The sequence below is a fragment of the Dama dama genome, chromosome 12 (assembly GCF_033118175.1).
Source record: "Dama dama isolate Ldn47 chromosome 12, ASM3311817v1, whole genome shotgun sequence".
Classification (NCBI taxonomy): domain Eukaryota; kingdom Metazoa; phylum Chordata; class Mammalia; order Artiodactyla; family Cervidae; genus Dama; species Dama dama.
The window spans coordinates 48,644,261-48,669,619 of NC_083692.1; the positions used below are offsets into that span (position 1 = coordinate 48,644,261).

At 32.4% G+C, this 25,359-nt stretch overlaps 1 protein-coding gene across 2 annotated transcripts in view; it reads right to left on the reverse strand.

Annotated features, from left to right (window-relative positions):
* The window catches only part of ZNF280D (zinc finger protein 280D), a 124,324-nt gene that overhangs the window by 2,302 nt on the left and 96,663 nt on the right, over positions 1 to 25,359 (reverse strand). For both annotated transcript variants that reach the window (XM_061157228.1, XM_061157229.1), the window contains 2 exons: positions 22,005 to 22,050; positions 2,385 to 2,440 (listed from right to left, as the gene is read on the reverse strand). In XM_061157228.1, coding sequence (XP_061013211.1) covers positions 2,385 to 2,440; positions 22,005 to 22,050 — 102 coding nt within the window. The remainder of the gene's footprint in view (positions 1 to 2,384; positions 2,441 to 22,004; positions 22,051 to 25,359) is intronic.

Genomic DNA, 25,359 nt, shown 5'->3' on the forward strand with positions numbered 1-25,359 from the left:
GAAAAAAAGGCACACTTGCCCACCAAAAAAAGAAAAAATATCAAAGTCCTCAGTCCTTGCCATGATGTTACAATTTAGGAAGTGGCCATTTTCTTAGGCAGCAGAGTAAGGAACTCCATAGTCACATATTCAAAGGAGTCCTGGGAAGTTTATTCACTAGTTTTAGTCCTGGTTATCATTACTTTACCCGTTCATACTCTTGCTTGATTTTAGTTAAAATGTGAGTGTGCTTATTAACTCATAAGAGTACTTTAAATAAGGAATGAATTTATGCGGGAAAAATCCTATTTTCTTTTTCTTTGATTTACATGTCCTCTTAGGGTTAGCATGTTTTTCCTAAGCAAAATCAAGTAAGCATTCACAAAGATTTTACTAATTTTGTAACAGCCTAACTTAGGAAAACATTAACACATGTCTAAGAAATAACTATAAAACATGCATACCTATAGGTTTATGTGTATACATGTCTATGGTTACTCTTACTCTGATGTGTTAACAGAAACTATTCAGTGAATATAATTTCCTATGCTATATAGTAGAACCCTGTTGTTTATCTATTTTATATATAATAACATATATATGTTAATCCCAAACTCCTCATTTATCCTTCCTCCACCCTCTTTCTTCTTTGGTAACCATAGTTTGTTTTCAATGCCTGCAAGCCTTAGAAACAAATTTCCAAGATGATCTCAGGTCCCTTATATAGATGTAACAATGCTCATTTTACCAAAAAGAAATTTAATGATTACATTTATCTTATTTCTTAGATAATCCACCTGGAATTTAGACTTTTTTGTAATGAAGTACCTATATATCAAAGCAATGTTATCAAATAGTCATTTATTATTTACTAAATTATATTTCTAAGGCTGTTTCTCTATTTATTTTGTTCTGATGTGTCTTTATAGACGATTACAGGCCAATACCATCCAGTTTTAACAATTAGAAATTAACATTGTACTTTATTATCTAATAGGTCAAATCACCTACATTCTACTACTCTTCTCCCTAAATTAGTAGTTTGAAGAAGTAAAAGATATTTGTACACGGATGCTCATTAAAACAATGTTTAAAATAGTGAATACAGAAACAACCTAATATCTAGCACAGCTATGATTTTTTTAAATTGTGGTACTAATAAATAGAAAAATATGAACCCTACTTGAAACACCACTAATTTTCAAATCAAATCCAATTTGGATTTTCAACTAAATGCTCATTAACCATAATTTGGAAAAAATGACCTATCACGTAAGTTACTAACGAATTATTTTGTATCTCAGTAAATTTTTTCTGCCAAATCTTCTAAATTGCACATTTCTCATTTTGCTATTATCGTGAATTAACTATTTTATGCATTATATTTTGTAATGACATGTTATGGGTGTGTAAGAAAGGTTCTGCTGCCTTAATTCTTTGATTAATTTCAGTCATACTTTGCTCATTTTCTTGGGTCTTACAGGTCAATTACATCATCTAAAAAGTTATAATAGTTCCCTCATTTAAATTTGTAAAATTCTTATTTTTGTTCAGATCTTATTGAACTAATTATAATTTACAGAAAATGTTAAATAATATAGATGTGTCTAGTCTTTTTCCTAAGTCCTTAGTTGAATTCTGTTAACTTTTTCCATCCAAAATTCTAGGAAAAATGCTAGATAAAGAAAGGGCTAGATAATTTTCCAGGTCAAGTCTAAAAAATATCTTCAAAAGGTCTTATTCCGTAATTTTCTTTTTAGAGGCAATAGATTGATTAATCTTATCAAGTTAACACGCAAACTATGGTAAAACACACAGCATAAAGACAGAAATGGGGAAAGTACTTAAGAGACAAAATCATCTTTAACTGGAATAAAGTTCTAACTAGAATGTTGGATTCTCTTTTTCTAAAAAATAGTGAAATCTTGTGGTCTAAGTGTTCTACTCAAGAATTAAATTAAAAAAAACATACATTGAATTTTGAAACTTTTATGTTGAGATCCTACCACAGAGGTAACTTATAGCTTTTAAAAAATACTTAAAAATAAGATTTTAAAACTATTTGCAATAATTGTCACCATCTTATAACCTGTAGCATCTTGTAACTATTTTCATTTAACAGAGGCAATTACAATCCATTACCATTTTATTTACTCATACTCTAAAAAAATTAACAACTTATAAAATGTATTCCATATACTTAAAAGGCTTAAAAACTAAGGATCTGTAGTATAGTTCTGTTGTATTAAAATTTCAAAATTTGATTTTAATTGAAAGTCATTATAAAAAGGAACACCATATACAAAATTTAAATAGCCCTTTTCCAAATAACTGAAATAATATAGAGCTCAAATATCATTTTATATACACGAATTTTAAGAGATTCAGTTTTTCCTTATATTTACCTTTCAGAATTTGATGTTTCTGTTTCTGCTTCAGCCAAATTAGATCTTGCAATTTCCTGAAATGATTAATAACATTTTTCTTTTATATTCAAAACTAAGCTTAAAGTACTACTTTTATTATATTAAACTTTCTAGAGAAAAAGAACTTAAGTGTGCTGCCTAGTATTCCAAAGAAAGAGAAAAACAATTTCTTAAAGTATGTTTTAGAATAACTCTTAAAACTAAAAACAGGATTTCAAAAATAGTTTTTTAAAAAACTTGTAAGAATTTCAGTGTACCAAAAGTTTTTGAATCAAGGATATGAAACAGTTACCCAGTTATAACAATACCTGCTTTCCTTGGATTCTTCTAAGTATGAACCATAATTGTAATTACTTGATTAGAAAACTAGTAAAGCACACCTCCAATATGAATAAGTTTCATCCACAGTATTTTATACACACATATTAAAAACAGGTAGTTAGATAAAACATTTAGGATACTATGATTTTATATTTGGAACCATGGTAACCCTTCCATTCTCAAACCAAGTAATATTAAATAATATACAAATGAAATATTTTGATTATTTCAAATGTTTTTTGGGGAGGAAAGAATACAATAAAACCTCAGTGAGAAAGAGGCCAGCTTAACAGTTTGTAACAATTACAAATTATTGAGACTTTATGATGCATGAAGTAGTATATTAAGAACTTTACATTCACTGTCTCATTTAGTCTTCATTATTAGATATTATAAACTCCATTTCTACAAATGAGAATAAAGACTGCATGGGTTAAGTATCAACAGAAAACCCAAGGCAAAACCACAGTAAGTGGTGAAGTTTCAAATCTAGGTCCAACTTTTAGTCACTAGAGTTACTGATTCAAGTCTGTGAAAGTGATCATGGTGTATTAATCACATACATGCATTTCCCTGCTCTCCAAAAACACTGCTAAAATGAGGGCAAGGAAATAAAACAAGTTCCACTCATAAAGACCAAGAAAGCATCAAAGCATACTAACTGTCAAAGAGATTTCAACAAATCTGTAAATGGAAAATAGCTGGAGCAATGGAAATTAACTTCACAGTGTGGAGGAAGTGATAACTAAACATCTGAGCAGGGGAGTGCAAGGAAAAGAGAATCAATTTTCCCAGAGAAGATAAGAGATCTGGTATTTGGAGAAATTCAGTACAACAGTCAATACATAAAAGGTAAAAATAAAGCATGAATACTGCTGAGAAACCTAAATACTCTTTCCCCAACTCACACAACAGGTACCTATTCCTTCCTCTACTGCTTAGGCCAAAGGCCAAGTCTATGAACTGGAGACAGTCTATGGACTTGTGAACACCAGGAATGGCAAAGGGCAGGTATGAGGTACTGAAAGAAAACAGAAAAATTTAGTAAACTTCCATAAACTGAACAAAGTGATCCTCATTTATCTCTCTGCCTGGCTCCCATAATGCTAGCAGCCAGAGGAACCACTCATCACTCCACCATCCCCAGCTGGAATCTAGGCGATTCCTCTTTGAAGAAAATCATCAGCCTCAAATACTTTGAGAGCATCCCCCACAACAAGAATAAGTCACCTCAGCATCTGATTTTCCTATGTTGAAGTCTAAAAACTTGCCAAGCAGACTGAGCATGTTATATAGCACAGTAATCCATGAAGCAACCTTCACAACATAATCCATGTCAGCAGTTCTCCAAGTTGGTTCACAGACATATGGGGCCTCCAAGACACTTTTAGGAGGCATGTGAGGTTAAAATTCTTGGTACTAAGCAGTAATGAGTAAAAAAGCTGACATTTTAACACAAATCAAGGCACTGACATTGAACCAGTCACTGTTTTCTCCACTGGCATACACCAGCAGTAAAATTAATTTTACTAAACGTCAACCCTTGAGTACATGTCTTTTTAATAGTCTGTGTAATGAAATACCAAGTATGCATAAAGTACTGCTGCTGTACACTAAAAACCTTTGGGTCTGTGATTTAGTTGCAAGATGAACTTGGCCAAATTTTTTTTCATGGAACATCACTTTTATTTTTAAAGAATGACTGTCAAACTATAAATATTTAGACCTGAGTATTCAGAAGGGATTTTCTTCAAAACTGACAAAATGAGAATGTCACATTAAACAATCAAACAGTGTTTGTTGCCAGTAATAAAATTCAAGAAAAATTTAAATCTTAGGATAACTTGTATCTACTATTCATGAGATAAATGCTAATACTAATGAATGCGATTACCTGATTTGTAATATGAAACATGGCAAAACTTGGAAGATCTATGTGACTTGTGAACCAACATAGTCTAAATGACTAATGCACAATGTTATAAAATCACATATGGATAAAAGATCCAAACAAAGTGTGAGCCGGACCAGAAGATTTTAATGAAACACAGAGTACAAAATGTTCAGTGATATGATGTCAGATTCCACATTGCAACAAAGCTTTAAGAAAACTTCCACATGTCTAATTTTGATGTTATAAAAAGAATATCACAATTATCTGAGAAGATACTGGTTGAAGCTGGATATTCTTCATATATTTCAATCAAAATATATCACAACAGACTGAATGCAGAAACCCAAGAATCTAGTTTCCTTCTGCTTGACTAGACATTAAAGAGATAAGCAAAACTGTAGAACAATTTATTCTAAATAGATTTCTTTTTGTTTGCAAATAGTTATTTTTCAGGAAAATATTTATATATTTAAGTAATAATATTTTTTAAATTTCCTATCTTTATTTTCTAGTACCATAAATATCAATACATTTTAGGAGTACTAGGGGGAATAGATAAATAAAACAGGAATGTACCCTGTGGCATGCTGCAACACACAGCCTGTCCCTGTACAAACACAGGGATTTTGACCATCTTTTTTGTGCTTTAATCTTTAACATGAATGAACACTCAAGGATCAGCACAGAACTGAAGACATCCTTTACATTACACAGATTAAAATAAACAAGAGAATAAAGGAAGAGGCTAGGAGACATCAGAGACTTTGCTGGAAACAAAATAAATATATATGACATATATATTCAATATTCCTAGAGGTATGATATACTAGTATATCCATTAAACAAGAACAAAAAAACTGAAAACAACTGAAGAACAAATAAAAAACTAAAGAGCAATTCAAAATAAATATATGGCAACTAAAATAGGTTATTAAGTTTAGAAAATCTTTTTTGAAAGACCGAATGAAAAGACAAAAAGATGGAAGGCAAGAAAGAAAATGCCATACAATCAGAGAAGCTGATGCAGGAAGTAGCTGTCATCAATAGGAGTTTCCCGCCCCCCACCCCCCCAAGAAAAAGAGAGAGAGAGAACAGAGAAGAAAATAAAATTGAAAATTTACCAAAGAAAACAAGAAAATTTTCCCCAGACATAAATATCTAAGATATCAAAGGCTTATCAAATTTCTACCATAATGAAAGAAAAAAGGATGATGGATGAACATATGAAATTTCAAAACACTTGAGATAAACATTAAAGTTGCCAAAGAACAAAATAACATAAACACAAAGTGGACCAAAAATGGCATCAGACACAATGAAAACAATACTTTCAAAAATGCATAGGAAAAATGTTTTCTATGAATTCAGCCAAATCATTAATATCATTAAAATAAATACAGTTATAAATTTACACAAAGTGAAAAAAGATGCAACCTTTCTGTGGAAATTGTTAAAGGACATATTTCATCAAAATAAAGAGTAAAACAATAAAAGAAGGACTCACAGTTCAGGAAACAGGACATCCAACACAACAAAGTGGCAAAGTAAAATCCTGAACAAACCAAGCATCAAGCTTAGAGAGTATAGTTTAAACTAAAGCCGACTGGAGAGAAGATCTCCAGATCCTCCAACAATTTTTTTGGATGTGTGTGAACATTCTGAAAAAATGCTTCCAGACACTGGACAAACTGCAGCATTTAAAAAACAGCATTAGGTGCACAGAAGAGTAAACAAATCAGTAAAAATATAATTTCACCCCAGAAAAATAAAATGAAGTATAGGAAAGAAAATTACTGTACACTTCCTAGCTCAGTATAGTGGTACCAAAAATTGTGATGTTGGGATTCCTTGGTGGCTCTGTGGTAAAGAATTAGCCTGCCAATGCAGGAGACACAGATTAGATCCCTGAACTGGGAAGACACCAGATGCTGCAGAGCAACTAAGCCCATGTGTCACAGTTATTGAGCCTGTGCTCTAGAGCCTGGGAGCTCCAACAATTGAGCCCATGCGCCAAAACCACTGAAGTCCGCATGTTACAGAGTCTGTGCTCCATAACAAGAGAAGCCACTGCAATGAGAGGCCTGCACACTCCAGCTGGAGAGTAGCTCCCACTCTCTGCAACTAGAGAAAAGCCCACACAGCAATGAAAACCTAGCACAGTCAAAAATTTTAAAAAATAATTTAAAAAAGCTGTGTTGTTAACTATGCTGAGATCAGTGCTATGCCAAGCCACATAGTTACCAGAGACAAAATACATACAAAATTTATCATCTTAACCATTTTTAAATGTGTAGTTCAGTGGTATTAAACAGCAATACATTCACATTGTTACACAACCATTACCACCATCCAACCCCTATAATTTTTTTAATCTTGTAAAACTGAAAAATCTATACCGATTGAACAATAACTCCCTATTCTCTCCTCCCCCACACTCTGAAAACAACCACAAAACTCTTGATTACTCTCAGTACCTCATATGAATAAAATCATATATCTTTTTGTGACTGACATTTGATTAGCAAAATGTCCTCGAAGTTCATCCATATTGCAAAATTCTCTTCCTTCAAATGGCTGAATATCCCATGGGGTACATATTCCACACTTTTCATCCATTCATCTATTGATGGAAACTTGGTTTACTTCCATATTTTAGCTATTATGAATAATGTTGCTATGGGAATAGGGTTACAAATCTCTCTTCAACTCTTGAGGAACTGCTGAACCACATAATTTTTTGAGGAACTGCCATACTGTTTTCCACGATGGATATACCATTTAACCTTGCCACCAACTTCCCTGATATTTCAGTTGGTAAAGAATCTGCCTGGAATTCAGGAGACCTCAGCTCAATTCTTGGGTCTGGAAGATCTGCTGGAGAAGGGATGGGCTACCCACTCCAGTATTCTAGGGCTTCCCTTGTAGCTCAGCTGGTAAAGAATCGGCATGCAATGCGGGAGACCTGGGTTTGATCTCTGGGTTGGGAAGATCCCCTGGAGAAGGGAAAGGCTAGCTACTCCAGGATTCTGGCCTGGAGAATTCCATGGACCGTATAGGCCATGGACTTCCAAAGAGTCAGACATGACTGAGCAACTTTCACTCACTCACTCAAGTGCACAAGGTCTCCAATCTCTTCACATCATCATCATCATCATTTGTCTTCTGGTTCTGGAGATTTTGTGGGGTTTTTTTCTTTTTTTTTTAAAGTAACCAGCTTAATGGATGTGAGGTAGTACCTCACCGTAGTTTTGATTTATATTTATCTAATAATTAGTGACACTGCACATCTTTTTATGTGTTTATTGGTCATTGATAAACCTTCTTTGAAAAAAATGTCTGTTCAAGTCCTTAATGCATTTTTTAATTGGGTGTTTTTTGTAGTTACTGTAGTTTATGAATTCTCTATATATTCTGGATATTAATCCCTTATCAGATATATGATTTGCAAATATTTCCTCTCATTCTATGGGTTGCCTTTTTATTCTCCAGATAGAATATGTGATGCACAAATTTTTAATTTGTACAATTTTTTTCATTACCTGTGCCTTTGGTGTTCAGTTCAGTTCAGTCGCTCAGTCGTGTCCGACTCTTTGCGACTCCATGAACCACAGCACGCCAGGCCTCCCTGTCCATCACCAACTCCCAGAGTCCACCCAAACCCTTGTCCACTGAGTCAGTGATGCCATCCAGCCATCTCATCCTCTGTTGTCCCCTTCTCCTCCTGCCCTCAGTCTTTCCAAGCATCAGGGTCTTTTCCAATGAGTCAGCTCTTCACATCAGGTGGCCAAAGTATTGGAGTTTCAGCTTCAACATCACTCCTTCCAATGAACACCCAGGACTGATCTCCTTTAGGATGGACTGGTTGGATCTCCTTGCAGTCCAAGGGACTCTCAAGAGTCTTCTCCAACACCACAGTTCAAAAGCATCAATTCTTCGGCGCTCAGATATCTTTATAACCACAACCTTGTGTAACTCAATGAAGCTAAGCCATGCCATGTGGGGCCACCCAAGACGGCCAGGTCATGGTGGAGAGGTCTGACAGAATGTGGTCCACTGGAGAAGGGAATGGCAAACCACTTCAGCATTCCTGCCTTGAGAACCCCATGAACAGTGTGAAAAGGCCTTTGGTGTAACAACCAAAAACTCACTGCCAATTTCAACATCACGAAGCTTTTGTCGTTTGTTTTATTCTAAGAGTTTTATCATTTTAGGTATTACACTTAAGCCCCTCATCAATTTTGAGCTCATGTTTGTATATAGTGTTTGTGTATAGTGCTGGGTAAAAGTCCAGCATAATTCTTTGCATGTGGATATCCAGTTTTGCCAGCATCATTTATTAAACAGACTGTCCTTTCATCATTGGTCTTAGCATCCTTGTAAAAATCATTTGATCCTATATATAAAGGTTTATTTCGAGGCTGTCTATTCTATTCCACTGGTCTATGGTCTGTCTTAATACCACACTATTTCGTTTACTGTAGCTTCATTGTAAATTTTAAAATCAGGATGTTTGACTGCTGTGTTTTTCTTTTTCAAAGTTGTTTTGGCTATTTGAAGTTCCTTGAGTTTCCATATATATTTTAGGATGAGTTTTTCTATTCCTGCAAAAAAAAAATCTTCGGGATTTTTGTAAGGATTGCAATAAATCTGTAGCTTGCTATGAGTCATACTGGTGTTTTAACAATATTAAGTCTTTCAATTCATGAACATGGGTTGTCTTTCCATTTATGTCTTCTCTAATTTCTTTCAGCAAGGTTTTATAGTTTCTTTGTATAAGTCTTTTACCTCTTTGATAAGTTAATTCCTAAGTACTTTATTTTTTTATGCTAGTGCAAGTTATTTTGTAATTTCCTTTTCAGATTGTTCATTTCTTGTGTATAGAAATACAATCTATTTTTGTGTGTCAACTCTGTATCCTACTATTTGGCTGAATTAACTTTAGTTCTAACATGGTTTTTGTGTGGAATCTTTAGGGTTTTTAATATATATAAAATGATACCATCTGCCAACACAGATAATTTTACTTCTTTTCCAGTTTGGATGCTTTTTCTTTCTTTTTCTTGACTAACTGCTCTGCCTAAAACTCCCAGTACTATGTTGGAAAGAAGTAGTGAAAGTGGGCATCTTGCCTTCTTCTTGATCTTAAGAATTAAATCTTTTAGTCTTTTACCATTGAGTATGATGTTTGCTGTGGGGTTTTTCTTATATGGCTTTATTTTGTTGTGGTAGTTTCCTTTTATTCCTAGGCTGCTGAGCATTTTAATTATTCAAGTGTGTTGAATTTTGTCAAACACAATTTCTGCATCAATTGAGGTGATAATGTGGCTTTTGTTGCTTTCTTTCATTGATTTGGCTTATTACATTGATCATATTCATATATGATCCACTCCTGCATTTCAGTAATGAATCCCATTTGTTTATGGTATATAATCCTTTTAATATGTGGCTAAATTCTGTTTACTAGAATTTTGTTGAGGATATTTGCATCGATGTTCATAAGGAATTTGGTCTATAGTGTTCTTTCTTGTAGTGTCTTTTCTGGCTTTGGTATCAGGGTAATGCTGGCCTCTTAGAATGAGTTTAGAACTATTTCTTCCATTTCAATCCTTGGAAAAGTGTAAAAGAAGTGTTAGTTCTTATTTAGATGTTTTTTAGAATTCACTAAAGAAGTTGTCAGGTCAAGAGGTTTTCTTTGTTAGATTTTTGCTTACTGATTCACTCTCACTAGTTATGTGTCTATTCAGGTTTTCTATTTCTTTATGATTTAGTCCTGCTGTTTCGAGTTTCAGGTGACTTGTCCGTTTCATGTAGGTTATCCAATTCACTAGCATACAGTTCACAGTACTCTTATGATCATTTTTGTTTCTATAGAAACAGTTCCACTGTCTCAACTTTCATTTCTGATATTAGTAATTTAAATCTTCCCTCTTTTTAAGTATTTCTGGCTAAAGGTTTCTCAATTTCATTGGTCTTTGCAATAAGCCAATTTTTCTCTATTGCTTTTCTATTCTCTATTTCATTTGTTTCTACACTAATCTTCTTTTTTTCCTTCTGCTAGCTCTAGGTTTAGTTTGCCTTTTCCTTTTTCTAGTTCCTTAAGTTGGACAGTTAGGTTGTTGCTTTGAGATCTCTCATTTTTTAATGTAAGGATTTACAGCCATATATTTCCCCTTTAGTATCACGTCCACTGAATTTTAAGTTTTGGTATGTTGTGATTTTGCTTGCTTTCTTAGATCTAAGTATTTTCTAACTTCCCTTGTGATTTCTTCTTTAATCCACTGGTTGTTTTAAAGTGTGTTAATTTCTATGATCTGATGAATTTTTCATTTTTCCTTTTGTTATTGATCCCTGATATTGTCCTGATGTGATCAGAGAAGATACTTTGTATGACACCTATATTTTAAAATTCACTGATGCTTAATTTGAGGCTTACTATATGGTCTATCCTGGAAAATGTCCCATATGCAATTGACAAGAAAGTGTATTCTGTCATTGCTGGGTACAGTGTTCTGTGTATGTATGCAAAATCTAACAGGTTTATTAATAAACTTCCTAGTTCCCTACTTATGTCTGATTATTCTATCAATTATTGGAAGTAGGTTATTGAAGTCTCCAACTATGACTGCAGAATAGTCTATTTCTCCTTTCAACTCTATGAATTTTTGCTTCATATAAATTGATGGTCTGTTATTAGGTGTGTAAATATTCATAACTGTTATATCTTCTTGCAGTACTAAGCTTTTTATTAATATATAATGTCTTTCCTTTTCTCTTACAAGTTTTGATTGAAAGTCTATTTTAATAGTCTGCTATTAGTAAAGCCATCCATGCTCTTTTGGTTACTATTTGCATGGACTATTTTTCATTCTTTCACTTTTACCTTCTGTCTTTGAATTTCAAGTGAGTCTCCTGTGAACAGCATGTAGTTGGATCATGTGTTTGTATTCATTCCGCCAACCTCATCTTTTGACTGGGAAGTTTAATTAAATTATTTAATTACTGATGAGGAGGGACTCATCTGTCATTGCACTGTTTGTTTTCTATATATCTGACAACTTGTTTGGCTCTCACTTCCTGCATTACCGACCTCTTTTCTGTTTAACTGATTTTCTGTAGTGAAACGTTTAAGTTCTTTTCTCATTTCCCCTTGTATATATTTTACAGCTGTTTTCTTTGTGGTTACTTTGAGGATTATGTTTAACATCCTGAAGTTATAACTCTCCAACACTAATTTATACCAGCTAACTTCAATAAGATATCAATACAAAAACTCTTGTTCCTTTATAGTTCCATGCCCATTCCTTTTGTCAATGTCACAAAATTACAACTTTATTCATTATATACCTAGATATAAACTAAATGCATTAGTACCCTAACTTATGTAGGAAACAAAATCTGGAGTTGCAGACCAGAGTTAGAGAAATATTTGGTTTTACACTAATTGTTTTTATTAAATTCATTCATCTCTTAACCCACATAAGAAAACAAAAAATATTAGGTACAACTACAAATCACTATCATAGTTTTAAAATTGCCCATGCACTTACCTTTATTGAAATACTTATTTTGCTACAGAGCTTTGAGTTTCATGTACTGCCCTTTTGTCTCACCATGAAGAATACCCTGAGCACTTCTGGTAGGGCAGATCTAGTGGTCAAGAACCCTTTTAGTTTTGTTTATGTGAGAATGTCTTAATTTCTAACTTCTGAGGGATAGTATTGTGAGATATAGAATGCTTGATAGAGTTTTTTTTCTTTGTAGTGTAGTCAACCCGCTGCCTGTTGACTTCCAACATTCCTGATTAGAAGTCTGTAGATAATACTATTAAGAATTCCTTGTATGTGATGATTCACTTCTCTTTCTTGCTTTCAAGATTCTTGCTTTACCTTTCAGACGTTTAATTATAATATGTCTCAGTGTGGGTCTCTCTGAATTCACCTTACTTGGAATTATTTGTGTTTGGTTATATTCATGTGTTTCATCAAATTGGGAAGTCTGCAATCTCTTTTTCTTCAAATAATCTCTCTGCCCCTTTCTCTCTCTTTTCCTTCTGAGACTCTCATCATGTGCACGTTGGTCTGCTCCATGGTGGCCTACACCTCCCTTAAGCTCTGTTCACTTTTCTCCAAGCTGTTTCCTTTCTGTTCCTCAAACTCAATAACTTTTATTGTTTTAACTTCAAGTTTGTTGATTCTTCTCTTCTCAAATCTGCCTTTGAATCCTCTAGTAAATTTTTCAACTTCAGTTATTGCACTTTTCATCTCCAGAATTTCTTTTTAGGTTTTCTATCCCTTTACTTATATTTCCATTTTGTTCACATACTATTTTCTTGACTTTCACCACACCTTTCTTTTGTTCTCTGGGCATCTTTATGACAGTTGTTTTAAAGTCTTTGTCTAGTATATCTGTCACATGTCTTTTTCAGAAGTTTCTGTTGAATTTTTTCTCTTGAATTGGCCATTCTTGCTTTTTCTTTGTACACCTTGTGATTATTTCTTGAACACTGGAGTGTTGAACTCTGAATCTAGTAATGTGGTAACTCTGAAAATCAGATTCTCCCTCTAGCCCAGCATTTTCTGGTTTTACTTTACTTTAAAAATTTTTATTGTTGTAGGATATCTCTGTTCCCGAATCAGCCTGAGGTGTAAACTTGAGGTCTTCTCATGTCTTTTCTGAGCCTTTCCCTTGGCATATACAATCACTTTCTAATTTTACCTACATATACAGTTGATTTTGAATGTCCTAGTCACATTATTGACTAGGACAATAATGTGTTCGGATAATCACCAAACACATTATTGACCAGGGGATTTTTGCAGAAACTAATGCCAGTGGCTGGCAATTTGTTCTGTAAGTGAATGTTGAAACACTTTGGTCAATAAGGTTCAGGTAATAAAAGATGCATTAATATGTCACTGTTCAGTAAGTTGTTAATATCTGGCTCCTCAAAGGGGGAAAAGAGAAAAATGAAGGAAGAAAAAGGGTTGTGCACTTAAATCCCTTGGAAGTCACTTCAGCTGGAGGGGAAGGTGCTTTCAAGAAAGGGAGGAGGTGCAGCAATACTGAGCCCACTTCCTCGTCTTCAAAACTCTGTGTTAAGAAGCAGCAATCAATGATAACAGCACAGATTCCCAGTATCTGGAGAACAAGGTCTTTTTTGCCTACTCTGGCTCCCGTAAGTTGTGTGCAAGCTGCTCGAGGAACATGGGCACATTTGCCTGCCATATGGTTGCTACAGTGTTAAGTGCTTAAATTGTGGAAGTTAACTGAAATTCACTCTCCAAGTCTTCTCCTGAAAGTTACAAGCCTTCAACAGACTTAAGAATTTCAAAGAAGTTATATCAGAGGGATTCAGCCTGTGCAATTGCTGTCTAAGTGGGAAGCCAGATTCCTGGTGCTTCCTACTGTGCCATCTTCTCAAAATCCTCCTCTCTGTATAGTTTAAAAGTTTTTCCCCACAGAACACTTATGTAGTTGAAAAGTGTTGAAAACTTGAAAAGTAGGTATATTAAACTCAAATAGTAGTTTAAGTTTAAACATTTCATTCCAACAAAAACCAGAATTTGTTACTATTTTGCTTTAGTGGTTTTAGTGGAAGCAAGCACATCAATAATATTTTCAAAATCTAATTTTTTCTTATCTTATTTTCAAATAAGTAAACTGTCATATTTGACAATTTCTCTTGATCAAATGAGAATTTTAAATAATTTAAAATTAGCTTACTAAAACTTCTTTTTACCATGACTGTGGCGTTGTTTTAAAATCTGGGTATCACTTTGTTAATCAGTTTTAGGAGACACAAATATAGTGCTTATATTGTATGTTGCTTTAAACTATTTCATATGAAATTTCTATAGAACTTAAATTGTCAAAATATTTAAGAACTGAGTCAGCAGCTGCTTTTTGTAAATCAGATGTAATTTATAGAGAATAACTTTAGTCCAGTTTAAAAGCTCAAAATCTGAAGACATTTCATTTAATTTTTCATATATCTATTTCAAATATGAAGTTAGGGCATTTATAACCTGAATGTCTACTTGATAAGCACTTTTCCCATAATTATCAATATTCTTATTTAGTGACTCATACATTGCCAATTTCTTTTTCATTTATTTTAAAATTCAGGGAGAATATTCACATCTCTTGCTCAAGTTTTACATTCACTGGATACACTTTCAACATTACTTTCTCTCATTTGTGGAAAGCAAAAGAACAGGATTTTTATAAAGCATGGAACTTTATATACGGTCATGTTTTCTAACTGTAAAACTTTATTAAACTTTTGCCACGTTGTTCAAAATATCATCCCACATAGATAATTTTTGTAAAAATCTGTAATGTATTTATACCAAGATGTTTTTGATCTCAACATAAAGTATTTTGACATTTGAAATTATTTCTTCTCATATCTGATAAATGTCTGTAATTTGTGTGTAAAGAATCAAGTATCTTGCTTGTGTTTAATCTTGATGCCAATCAGGGATCTGTATGTGATTTTAGTATTGTTTTCAGAATTGATAAGAATATTTCATCTGCTCGCTATATTACCCTACTCCTAAAATATATATCCTTTGTATAATACTAAAAAAAAGATGATCACATTTGAATTTACAGATGTATAATTTTTTATATTAAATTATGATTATGAGCTGAGAAAGGCACAAATTTGGCATAATTATTTAGGGAGAGAAATACTGGCTTATATACACTTGTATACATCTGCCATATCTACTCCATTATCATATCCCGGCCATGACAATTTTTTTTATATAGAAATATCCCTTTCTACCTTATCAAAATGTGATAATCCAGACCATGTCTAGTTTATTTTTAATAATAGCTTTATTGAGGTATAATTATCCAACTTGTTTTATTTCAATTACGTTGAGACTTTCTTCTCTTGCAATGATATCATTCTTAATGTAAATATACCTAGTAATCAAAAACATTCACTCATGATGTACTATATCTGGTTTATAATGAAAAAGTAAAAAGAACTGTTTTGCTTCTTTCATTCTCCATAGTATTTCCAACAACATGATTTCCTAGTAACACTATAAGTGTTTTGAACTTTACTACACAAATGAAACACAGAATATTTTTAATGATAAGCTATATGATTTTAATGCTCTTAATTCAGCTGAATTTAGAGTATTCCAGGATCTGAACTTCCAATAATTTCTTGTGATCCTTTGAGAGAAATTTCTTTTGTATAAAACATACATGTGTAAAGTCACTCATATATTTTATCACACTCTATAAAGCATCACCTATTAAACTATCAATTTGGATACACATTAAAAAACATGTCCATTTAAAAAAGCATCATGATGAAATATGAAATTTTCATCATCACAAATTCTGTTCAAATTTCAAACTTTTGAAACCATTTTTTGAGTTACAAATATTTAATTCCACTGCATTTTTGCAAAAAGAATGCACAGGAAAAAAACAAGGACAAGGACAAAAAAAGACAAGGATTCTCTGGAATAAATAATCCAATCACAATTAATTAACTCACCACTAGACTACTTTTAAAAGACTCTGCTTTAGAAAATCTGTGCCCACCAGGTAAAAGACATACTCTAAAATTTGCTTTTTGTTCTTGGATGGGCCTATGCTCTATTAAAATCATTTTACTGTATTAGAAATAGGTGGCTGCAATGAATTATAATTTTAATTCAAATGGCATTTTCTTATTTTATTGTACATGCTTATATTTACTAGCTTCTGAAATTTCTAACATTTCATTTTCTTGTCTTTTTCGCACAATTAAAAGAAATTCTTTAACTCTAAATTTCACAGTAATTCTATTCTAATAGTGTCAACATTAGATTTCATTTTAAGTAGCTGAAATTTTTTTTATACCAAACCTGTTACTCTCCCCTATAATTCTGATTAATCTTTATATTTACACGCATTTTTCTTCTTTTTTTTATATTTATTTATTCACGTATTTGGTTGCATTGGGTCTTAGTTGCGGCACATGGGCTTAGTCACTTCACGGCATGTGGAATCTTCCTGCACTAGGGATTGAACCCATGTCCTTGCATTGCCAAGCAGATTCTTAACCCCTGGGCCACAGGGAAATCCCCATTTTTCTTCTTCTAAACAATGGACCACTTGAGTTTTTAGATGTTATATTTATTTTTAAGAATTTAAGTATAAATTTTAAATACACTTATTTTTTTAATACATTCAGTATTAATTATTTAATATTGAATATTAAGTTATGATATTTAACAAACTGGTCTACATAAATGTTTGCATGAAAAATACAAGAATCAGTTACTAGAAACAACAGAAAACTACATACCAGATTTCCAGACCAATGTGGTGGAAAAAAGTAGTGAAAAATACTTTTTATGTAAACAAGTGAGTAACAGTAAATTATCACTGTTTTCAGTGAAGAAAGTATAAAGTTTCCTGGTAGAAAATACTTTTTCAGAAAATTTTCACATTTCATCAAATCAATCTTATTCATGAAAGGTCAAATATATTAATAAATAACATCGGTATTACTTACCTTAGTGCTCTTAATAATGTTATAAAAAATCACATAAACATAGCTTTGTAATTAATAGTAACTTTTCCTTTTACTTAGCAGTAACATGAAGTTACAAGCAATGAAAATGTGTCACCTTCCCTCATGACTGAACAAGAACCATAAAAAAAAAACAGAAGTGAGACCTTGTTGTGTTTGTGTTCCCTATGTGCATGACTTTCAGGGTCACAGAAGGGCAGTGCTGGATGCTGTCTTTAATTACAGCTTTGAAATTATGCTCATCATGGATTACTTCGCATTAATTTTTATTCTTAAAAATAGAAATGAAAATGTTTGTCTGATTATGGAATTTTTTGAAGCCCCCTTAAATTTTTTGCTAGAGTTGAGGCCTTACTTGCCTCACTCTAATTCTGGCCCTGGCTGGGATGCTGGGGTTAGGAGGAAAGAGGAAAGTAGGGATGGTGGTCTAGAGAAGTAAATCCTTAACTACTATTAACAATCAGTCATAGTTCAAAAAAAGACAAATCAAAATATGATTATATTATTAATAAATAAAAATATAATAAATAAGAGATCAAATAGCTGAAAGAGTTGAAAATGGCTGCCTCTAAAGACCTGAATGGAAAAGGGTGAAGGAGATGAGTCACTACTTTTATGATAAACTATCCACACAAATTTTCAACTTTTAATTTGATAAAGATAAAACATAATTTTACAAAGTCTGAAACTCTCATGTCTAAAAAACCTTACAAAGTCAAGAAGAAAAAAAAAGAACCAAAACATAACAAGAAAGAAAAACAAAGACCTTAGAAATTCTTTATGGATATCCCCAAGCAGCCTTAAAGGAACAGACTAGAGTTAATTTGTCATTTCATTAATGAAATAACAGGGAACTCCTATTTTTATGTGTATGCTTGAATTGAGAAAAAAAATATTTTTAAAAAAGAAATACTTTTTTGTGTGAACCTACCACAGCTGATATGCTTAAAATACTGGATTGTAATTTTTTCATGTCTAATTGTCCTAGAAGATTCTGACCACCTTGGGGACAGGGAAATAATTTTATTAATCTTTGCCACCAATACAAATTCCTAGAACTTGCTATCAAGTGTTCCCTAATAGCCAAGGAAGGAAGCAAGGAAAGAGAAAGGCATCTGTACCTACCTTCTCTCTCTTAGTCTTTACTTGGTTATAATGGAACTAAACTAACTCTAAGGCTACAGGGGAAGGGTTATGGTATACATATAGTGAGGATATTAAAGCAGTAAAATGTTGCAATGTATACAGAGCAGCAGAACAGAGGCTGTTTTAGAAAACCACTATATAATATGAATTCCCATATACAGTCTATATACTATGAAAGGAATTAATTTTGATGGAGAAAATGTAAAACTATACAAACTAAAATATGACAACAGGAAAATATTATTGAGGTATAACACTCATTCCACTACAATGTATCAGATCAAAACCTTGAAGATTGATTCAAGCTATCCACCATATTACATGTGTATTTAAATGCCTGGGTCTATTAAGGGACTATCCACAGCACATATATGCTTGAAATAAGTACCCAGACCAAAACTGTAATATGTAGCCTTCCATGTAATATGGCTTCCTTTAACTCTGCTTACAGCCTGCTAAATTTTTAGCATAAGCTTTTTTGCTTTTAATGAAAAAAAATAAACTTCAGGAAGCTGGTTGATGTATGAAAAGGTTGGTTTTACTTGACATAGATTCAACAGGGCAATCAAAGGAAAGTAAGAGTCTAATGTGTTTATTCAACTATGAATACATCAGGAAAAAGTCAATGGATGATGTTAGAAATGATGAATTCATAGGTTTTCTTTATGGCCATGCCTTTACATATTTGGAAAAAAGAGAGGCAAACCCTGTTGTCCCCAGGGCATAGGGGCCAACTGTGGCTGGGTGACAGAAGAAAACATTTCTATTCTACAGAGCCACTTGAAAACCTCAGAACAACAGAGAACATCACACCAACCACTACCACCCACCACTAGCATGAAAAGAAAGTGAAAGTGTTAGCCTCTCAGTCATATCTGACTCTTTGCAACTCCATGGACTGTAGCCTGCCAGGCTCTTCAGTCCGTGGAATTCTCCAGGCAAGAATACTGGAGTGGGTTGCCATTCCCTTCTCCAGGGGATCTTCCCAACCCGGAGATTGAACCCACATCTCCTGCATTGCAGACAGATTCATTATCATCTGAGTCACCAAGGAAGCTGACTAAGATAGCAAACATCAAATAATTAGCAACAGCAGTACTGTTGGAAGAAAGGCAAGAGTGCAAAGACAGAGAAAGAAAATCTCCATGGCTCAATCTCACAAAAAAAAAAAAAAAAAAAGACTAAAGCTGAGTGTGGAGCAAGGATACTGAGGAAAAAAAAAAAAAACAACCTCCAGTAACATAACTTCCACATGAAACACAATGAAATACTATAGGAATTGAACTTGATAGTATATGAAGAGTAGCCGTAGAGATTAAAAAAAAACCCAAGTCAACACACTACTAGGTGGACCAAATCTCTCACTAACGGCCTAAGATGAGAAAAGGCATGCCCATTTTCAGATACTATTTATCTTAGTCCAACACATAATGCCTTGCTTTCAACCACACATACACAGAAAATGCAAGGGGGAAAAAAACTGTACTGTCAAAAGATAAAACATACAGCAGAACCAGACTTAGATATAACCCAGCTACTGGAACTTCTAGAAAGAAAATTTTAAATTATTATGATTACTATGTTATATGCTTTGGTAGAAAAAGAGGATAATACACATGATCAGATGGAAACTTTATCAAAAACTCAGACACTATAATAACCAACGCAAATGCTAGGGAAAATAACCCAAGCAAATCACAATGACAGAAATGAAATGCAAAAATTTTTTGATGGGTTCATCAATAGACCTTACACAATAAAAAAAAAAAAAATGAATCAGTAAACAGGTCAATAAATAAAAATTACCCAAACTGAAACACTAAAAAGAAAAAAAAAAAAAGAGTATGGGGGAAGGTGAGGTGGGGAGACTAGAACAGGGCATCTAAGAACAGGAATTAACATCAAATGGTGTAACACGTGTGAAATTGAAACACCAGAAGTAGAAGATAAAGGACAGGGCAGAGAGTACCAATCAGGATGAATGACAAAAATAAATATATAAATAGATAAACATATAAACAAACAAATGAACAAACCAGACTTAAGACACATTATGTTCAAACTGATAAGAACTAAAGACAAAGACAAAACCTTGAGGGTAACCAAAGAAAATCATACTTACATACCGTATAGAAACAGAGACAAAAACTATAATAAGACATCTCATCAGAAAATATGCAAACCAAGAGACAATAAAATGATGTCTTTAAACTGCTGAAAGAAAACAGTAAATCCAGAATTCTATACTGACCAAAAATTTATTTTCAAAAATGAAAAACAAAAGATTTTTTTGAAGGAAAAAAGCATGTAATACATAATTACCAGTAGATCTGCAACATGAGACATTTCAAATGAAGTTGTTCAGGCAAAAGGAATGTGACACCAGACAGAAACCAATAACTACATAAAGAAAGAGCAAGCACTAGAAATGGTAAAAACAAAGGTGAATACAAAAATTGTTTAAGTATTTAATTGCTTTAAAAAAGACTATTTTAACAAAAATAGTAACACTATATTCTGTCTTTGTAACCTGATTAAAAGTGAAATATATGATAACATTAGAAACAAGAAGAGCACACAAAATATCAACATCAAGAATAAAAGAGAGGATTATCATTGCAGACCCCACAGACATCAAAATAACGGACTACTACAAACATTTGTATATATATAAATTCATAATAGATAAAATGTACAAATTCCTCAAAAACAGAAATACCAAAATAAACCAGTAACCAAAAAATCATATATCCAGTAAAGACATTTATTTGTATTTAAAAATCTGTCACACAAAAGAAAACTTTCTGTAAAAGACAGTCACTTGGGATAAGGCTGGTACTGCCTAGGTTTCACTTATTTACTCTACAGCATAGAAATGCTACTCAAAAAATAAATGCTGAACCTACCTTGCTTCATTTTTAGTCAGAGACAAGCTATATTATACAATATTTTAAGAGCTGACATCAAGAAAGCAACTACAAAAGCAAAATTATTTCTACACTCATACATTAGACCGCCCAGTTTTGTTGTTTAGTTTTTAATCATGTCCCATTCTTTTGTGACCCCATGAGCTGTAGCCCAGCCAGTCTCTTCTGTCCATGGCATTTCCCAGGCAAGAGCACCAACATGGGTTGCCATTTCCTTGACAGGGAATTGTCCCAACCCAGAGATGGAACCTATGTCTCCTGCAGTGCAGGTGGATTCTTTACCACTGAGCCACCAGAGAAGCCCAGACTGCCCAGTAAAAACTGTGTATGATAACTCTGAGTGTTATATTCAGATTGCCTGTTTAAGATAGCTAAAATGTATTCAAAATATTTCTATATTAAAAATTATTTAAATCTTCTTCAGAAAATAGAATTTCCTAAAAAGATTAATTTTCCAACCTGTCAGATGTGCGATATTTTAATGATTTCAGAATTTTTAAGTCATAAAATTATCTCCATTACTTACTAATTGAAATAAATAACAAGCATGTGAAATGTAATAATGTCTTTGTCAAAATAAACCACTTTATAATTTTACTGAGTTAAACTTTTGTATTAATGAAAACAAAAATCTCAATTTTCTCTTTTTGATAACATGACATAATTCCTAGGGATGTACACACACTGAATTGAAGTTTTAAAAATCACACCAACAATACTTTCAATTGTATAAATCTTTAAGAGGTAGGAAATACAACATAATTTACCTCAGACATAGGTTCTTGTTCCTTTGTGGGAGCTTCATTTTTTAATCTTGAAAACAAAATAAGTATTGAGTATTTAATTTTATGTTTACAATATAGAAACAAGAAACATTTTTTTGCATGCTTAAAATAATTTAAATGTAGATTCATATTAATGTACATTTATACTATAACAGTAAATTACCTCTATAATAAATACTTTAAGGGAAAAATAAAATGCACAAGAATAAATAGTAGATTCAATATATGTTCTAAATAAATGAATACAGATAAATATTTCCTTTCTAAAAACAAGAGCACTTAAGAAATGTTCTCCATGTTAAGTACAAATTTAAAAAAAGATATAAGACATATAACACATTAGCTATGTGACAAAAAGACACTACTCTTTAAAAAATGAAAGCAAGTTTATATGTCTTATATAACATGCATCAGTATTTACTACTAAAGGACTCAAAAAGTGAGAGAAAATAAATATTTTATCTATTATAAAGTTCAAAATACTAATGTCATTTCAATATATGTTACAACTAACTTAATTTAGAGGTGGTAAGATTACAGAAATAATTTAGAATTTTGAAGGATTTATTCTCTTAAAAACTCATAAGCGTAGCTCAAATATTAAACATAAATTTGTAAACTTTTATTTCTAAAAAAATACTAACTATAATATTACAATATTAATAAAGGAATATGTCATCTATAAAAATCTTTTTTAAAATATCAATTTAACATAAAAACTATCTTTTCCAAAGGATCTTTGTTTTAAATTGCTGATAACTAAATATTTGGTGATATAATATACTGAACAATTTTAATCTGAATATGTAGAATGTCCACCTGATCAGAAATGCTATTAATAAACAGTTGAGTGATTCATAACTTAATGAAGGCTTAAACTATACTTAAGGATTAACATATTCAACATAAGCAACAACTTTACTGACTTAAATTTCATGGACAAAAATGAAGACATCTAGTAGGACAGACATTATCAACCATCCTCAAAGCTAATCCCATAGTTATTTAATGAAATATGGAGCTGGCAAACACCCCTCCTTGTCCATTCTCCAAGGGCACATTAAAAAAACTAGGTTTATAGATGCTACTATTTTTCTAGATATTAATAACAATGTAAAATTACTTAAGCACATTTTAGTTATTACATGAAGATGCAAATAATTTAAAGTAGGACAAGTCCTTTTAGTTGCAATACTATATTGGCAGTATTTGCAGCAATTTTCAACTAATTCTGATAAAAAAATCTAAATGAATAAAATTTGCACAAAAAATTGACAAAATACCTAAAAGTCTATCATTTCTTGGGTTAAAGGTTTTGTAATTCTCTCAGGTATTTAATTGTGAACAAGAGTATTCACACAGGTGAAATAATATCAAGTGTACGGTACATCATTGCTTTAATAATATATATAGGGAAAATAATTGTTTTAAAAATAACAAGCTGAAGTTGTAAGGAAACATAAAAAGTTTTGGTTTCTGTTGGAAGAAATAAAAAGTAGATATTAGCTGATTTTTTATTTCTTAATATTTAATAATTTTAAACTCAGTTTGAAAAGTTGTTACTAAGTTATATATAACTATTGGTTATAAAATAAGTTTAAAAATATTTCATAAAAGAATTCTTCTTTTCAGCTTATTATTGGAAATGTTATCAAAGACTGATCTCAAATTCTTACAAAAGAAACATTACCATGCTAATCATTTTCACATATAGCTATTCTAATAAATTGATTTTATGCAGCAATTAAAATGAAAGCTATTAAGCATGTGTTACTATTATTATTGGTATTTCAATTGGGGAAACTGAATTTTCTTAATACCTCTGCAAAGGAGGTTGGTGACAGGTTTTTATTACTCTTCATTTTATTGGCTAAGAAACTGGTAGATGAGAATAAAATAAATTATTGAAATAACTAGCAATAAGAGGTTTATGTTCCCAATCTTGTTTTGTGGCTTTAACCATACTGGTATTCTGTTTAAGGGACAGAACTGTAATAACCAGTGAAAATATTAGAAAAACAAATCTAAAAAATTAGAAAAAGCACACTACACAAAATTTCATTGAGTTACAAAATTCATCATTAAAATGTACACCCCAATATTGTAACTACAAAAGCATACTCGAGATCAACAAATTTTTAAACAACTACTAATACATCACTAACATTTTGAAAAGAAAAAATGTTCTTACCTTTAATCTTACTCATTAAAGATGCCTGCTGAAATAGTCATCATTGAGATATTCAATTGCTTGGTAGAAGACAGTGAAATTTGCTAAGCTCAAAGTTCTGAGCTAATGACCTGCCATTAGATAATTATACTTTTCACCTGTGAATTCTGCAATATTTTTAAATAAATTTTGCATAGCACTCAAAACAAATACTATTTAAGATTCCAATGTTAAGGGAACAGAAGGACTGACTGGTCATCATGAATTTCAACAACTACCACTAGAGATCAAGATTGCAAATAATTTTTCTTTGCTATGTAAACCTGCTTTCCCCTTAAAAGTTCAAAATGAAATAAATGTCCCTACTTGCAATTTTTCTGCAGATGACATGACCAATCCAAAGTTACAGGTAAATTACATCATTGTGTCCATTTGAGGTTTCATTCACTATAAACATACCATGAGGTAGAGGGAAGTGTTATAAGGGAGGAAATGCTTGTATTCATTTCTGTCAGACCACATTCTTTTCTTCTAACACCATTTAAAAATCAAAAATTTTATTACTGATTTTTAAAATGTAATCTTTAAAAATACTTATAAGCAAACCAAAAAAGCTGAAAGGAGGTTTACAATAAGCCAGTAGTAAAGTCAACCAGTTCTCAAGACCTTCCACTTACATATTCATACTAACCATCACACAAAGAAATCATCCAGTGCACCATTCTGATAGTTCACTTTGAGAGGTGTTAACAGATGTGTGGAAAGGATGATCTAAACATTTATCAGGTTGCATATACATCAGGTACTGTGCTAAGAGCTCCAATCCAAAGTTGTCAAGGAAATGCACTGAAGCGAATGTTAACAGAACTGTGATGTGTTCAAAAGGAGACATCTATATTGTGGCTATACAAAGGACTGAGGCATTATGAAGGGGGAAGATACAAGAAAGCAGTGAAGATACTACAGTGAACGTGGTTTTGCTGCAGGAGCTGAGACTAGCAAAGCAGGAAAAGGCAAGTCAAGGCAGAGCAAAAACCAAGGAATAGAAGACAAGATGACGATGATACAATAGAGTGACCACATATGACTAGAAGGTAGGGAACAAGAAAGAGCAGTCAATGACACAACTGAAGAGATAGCAAGGACTACTTTAGCAAATGTCTTCAG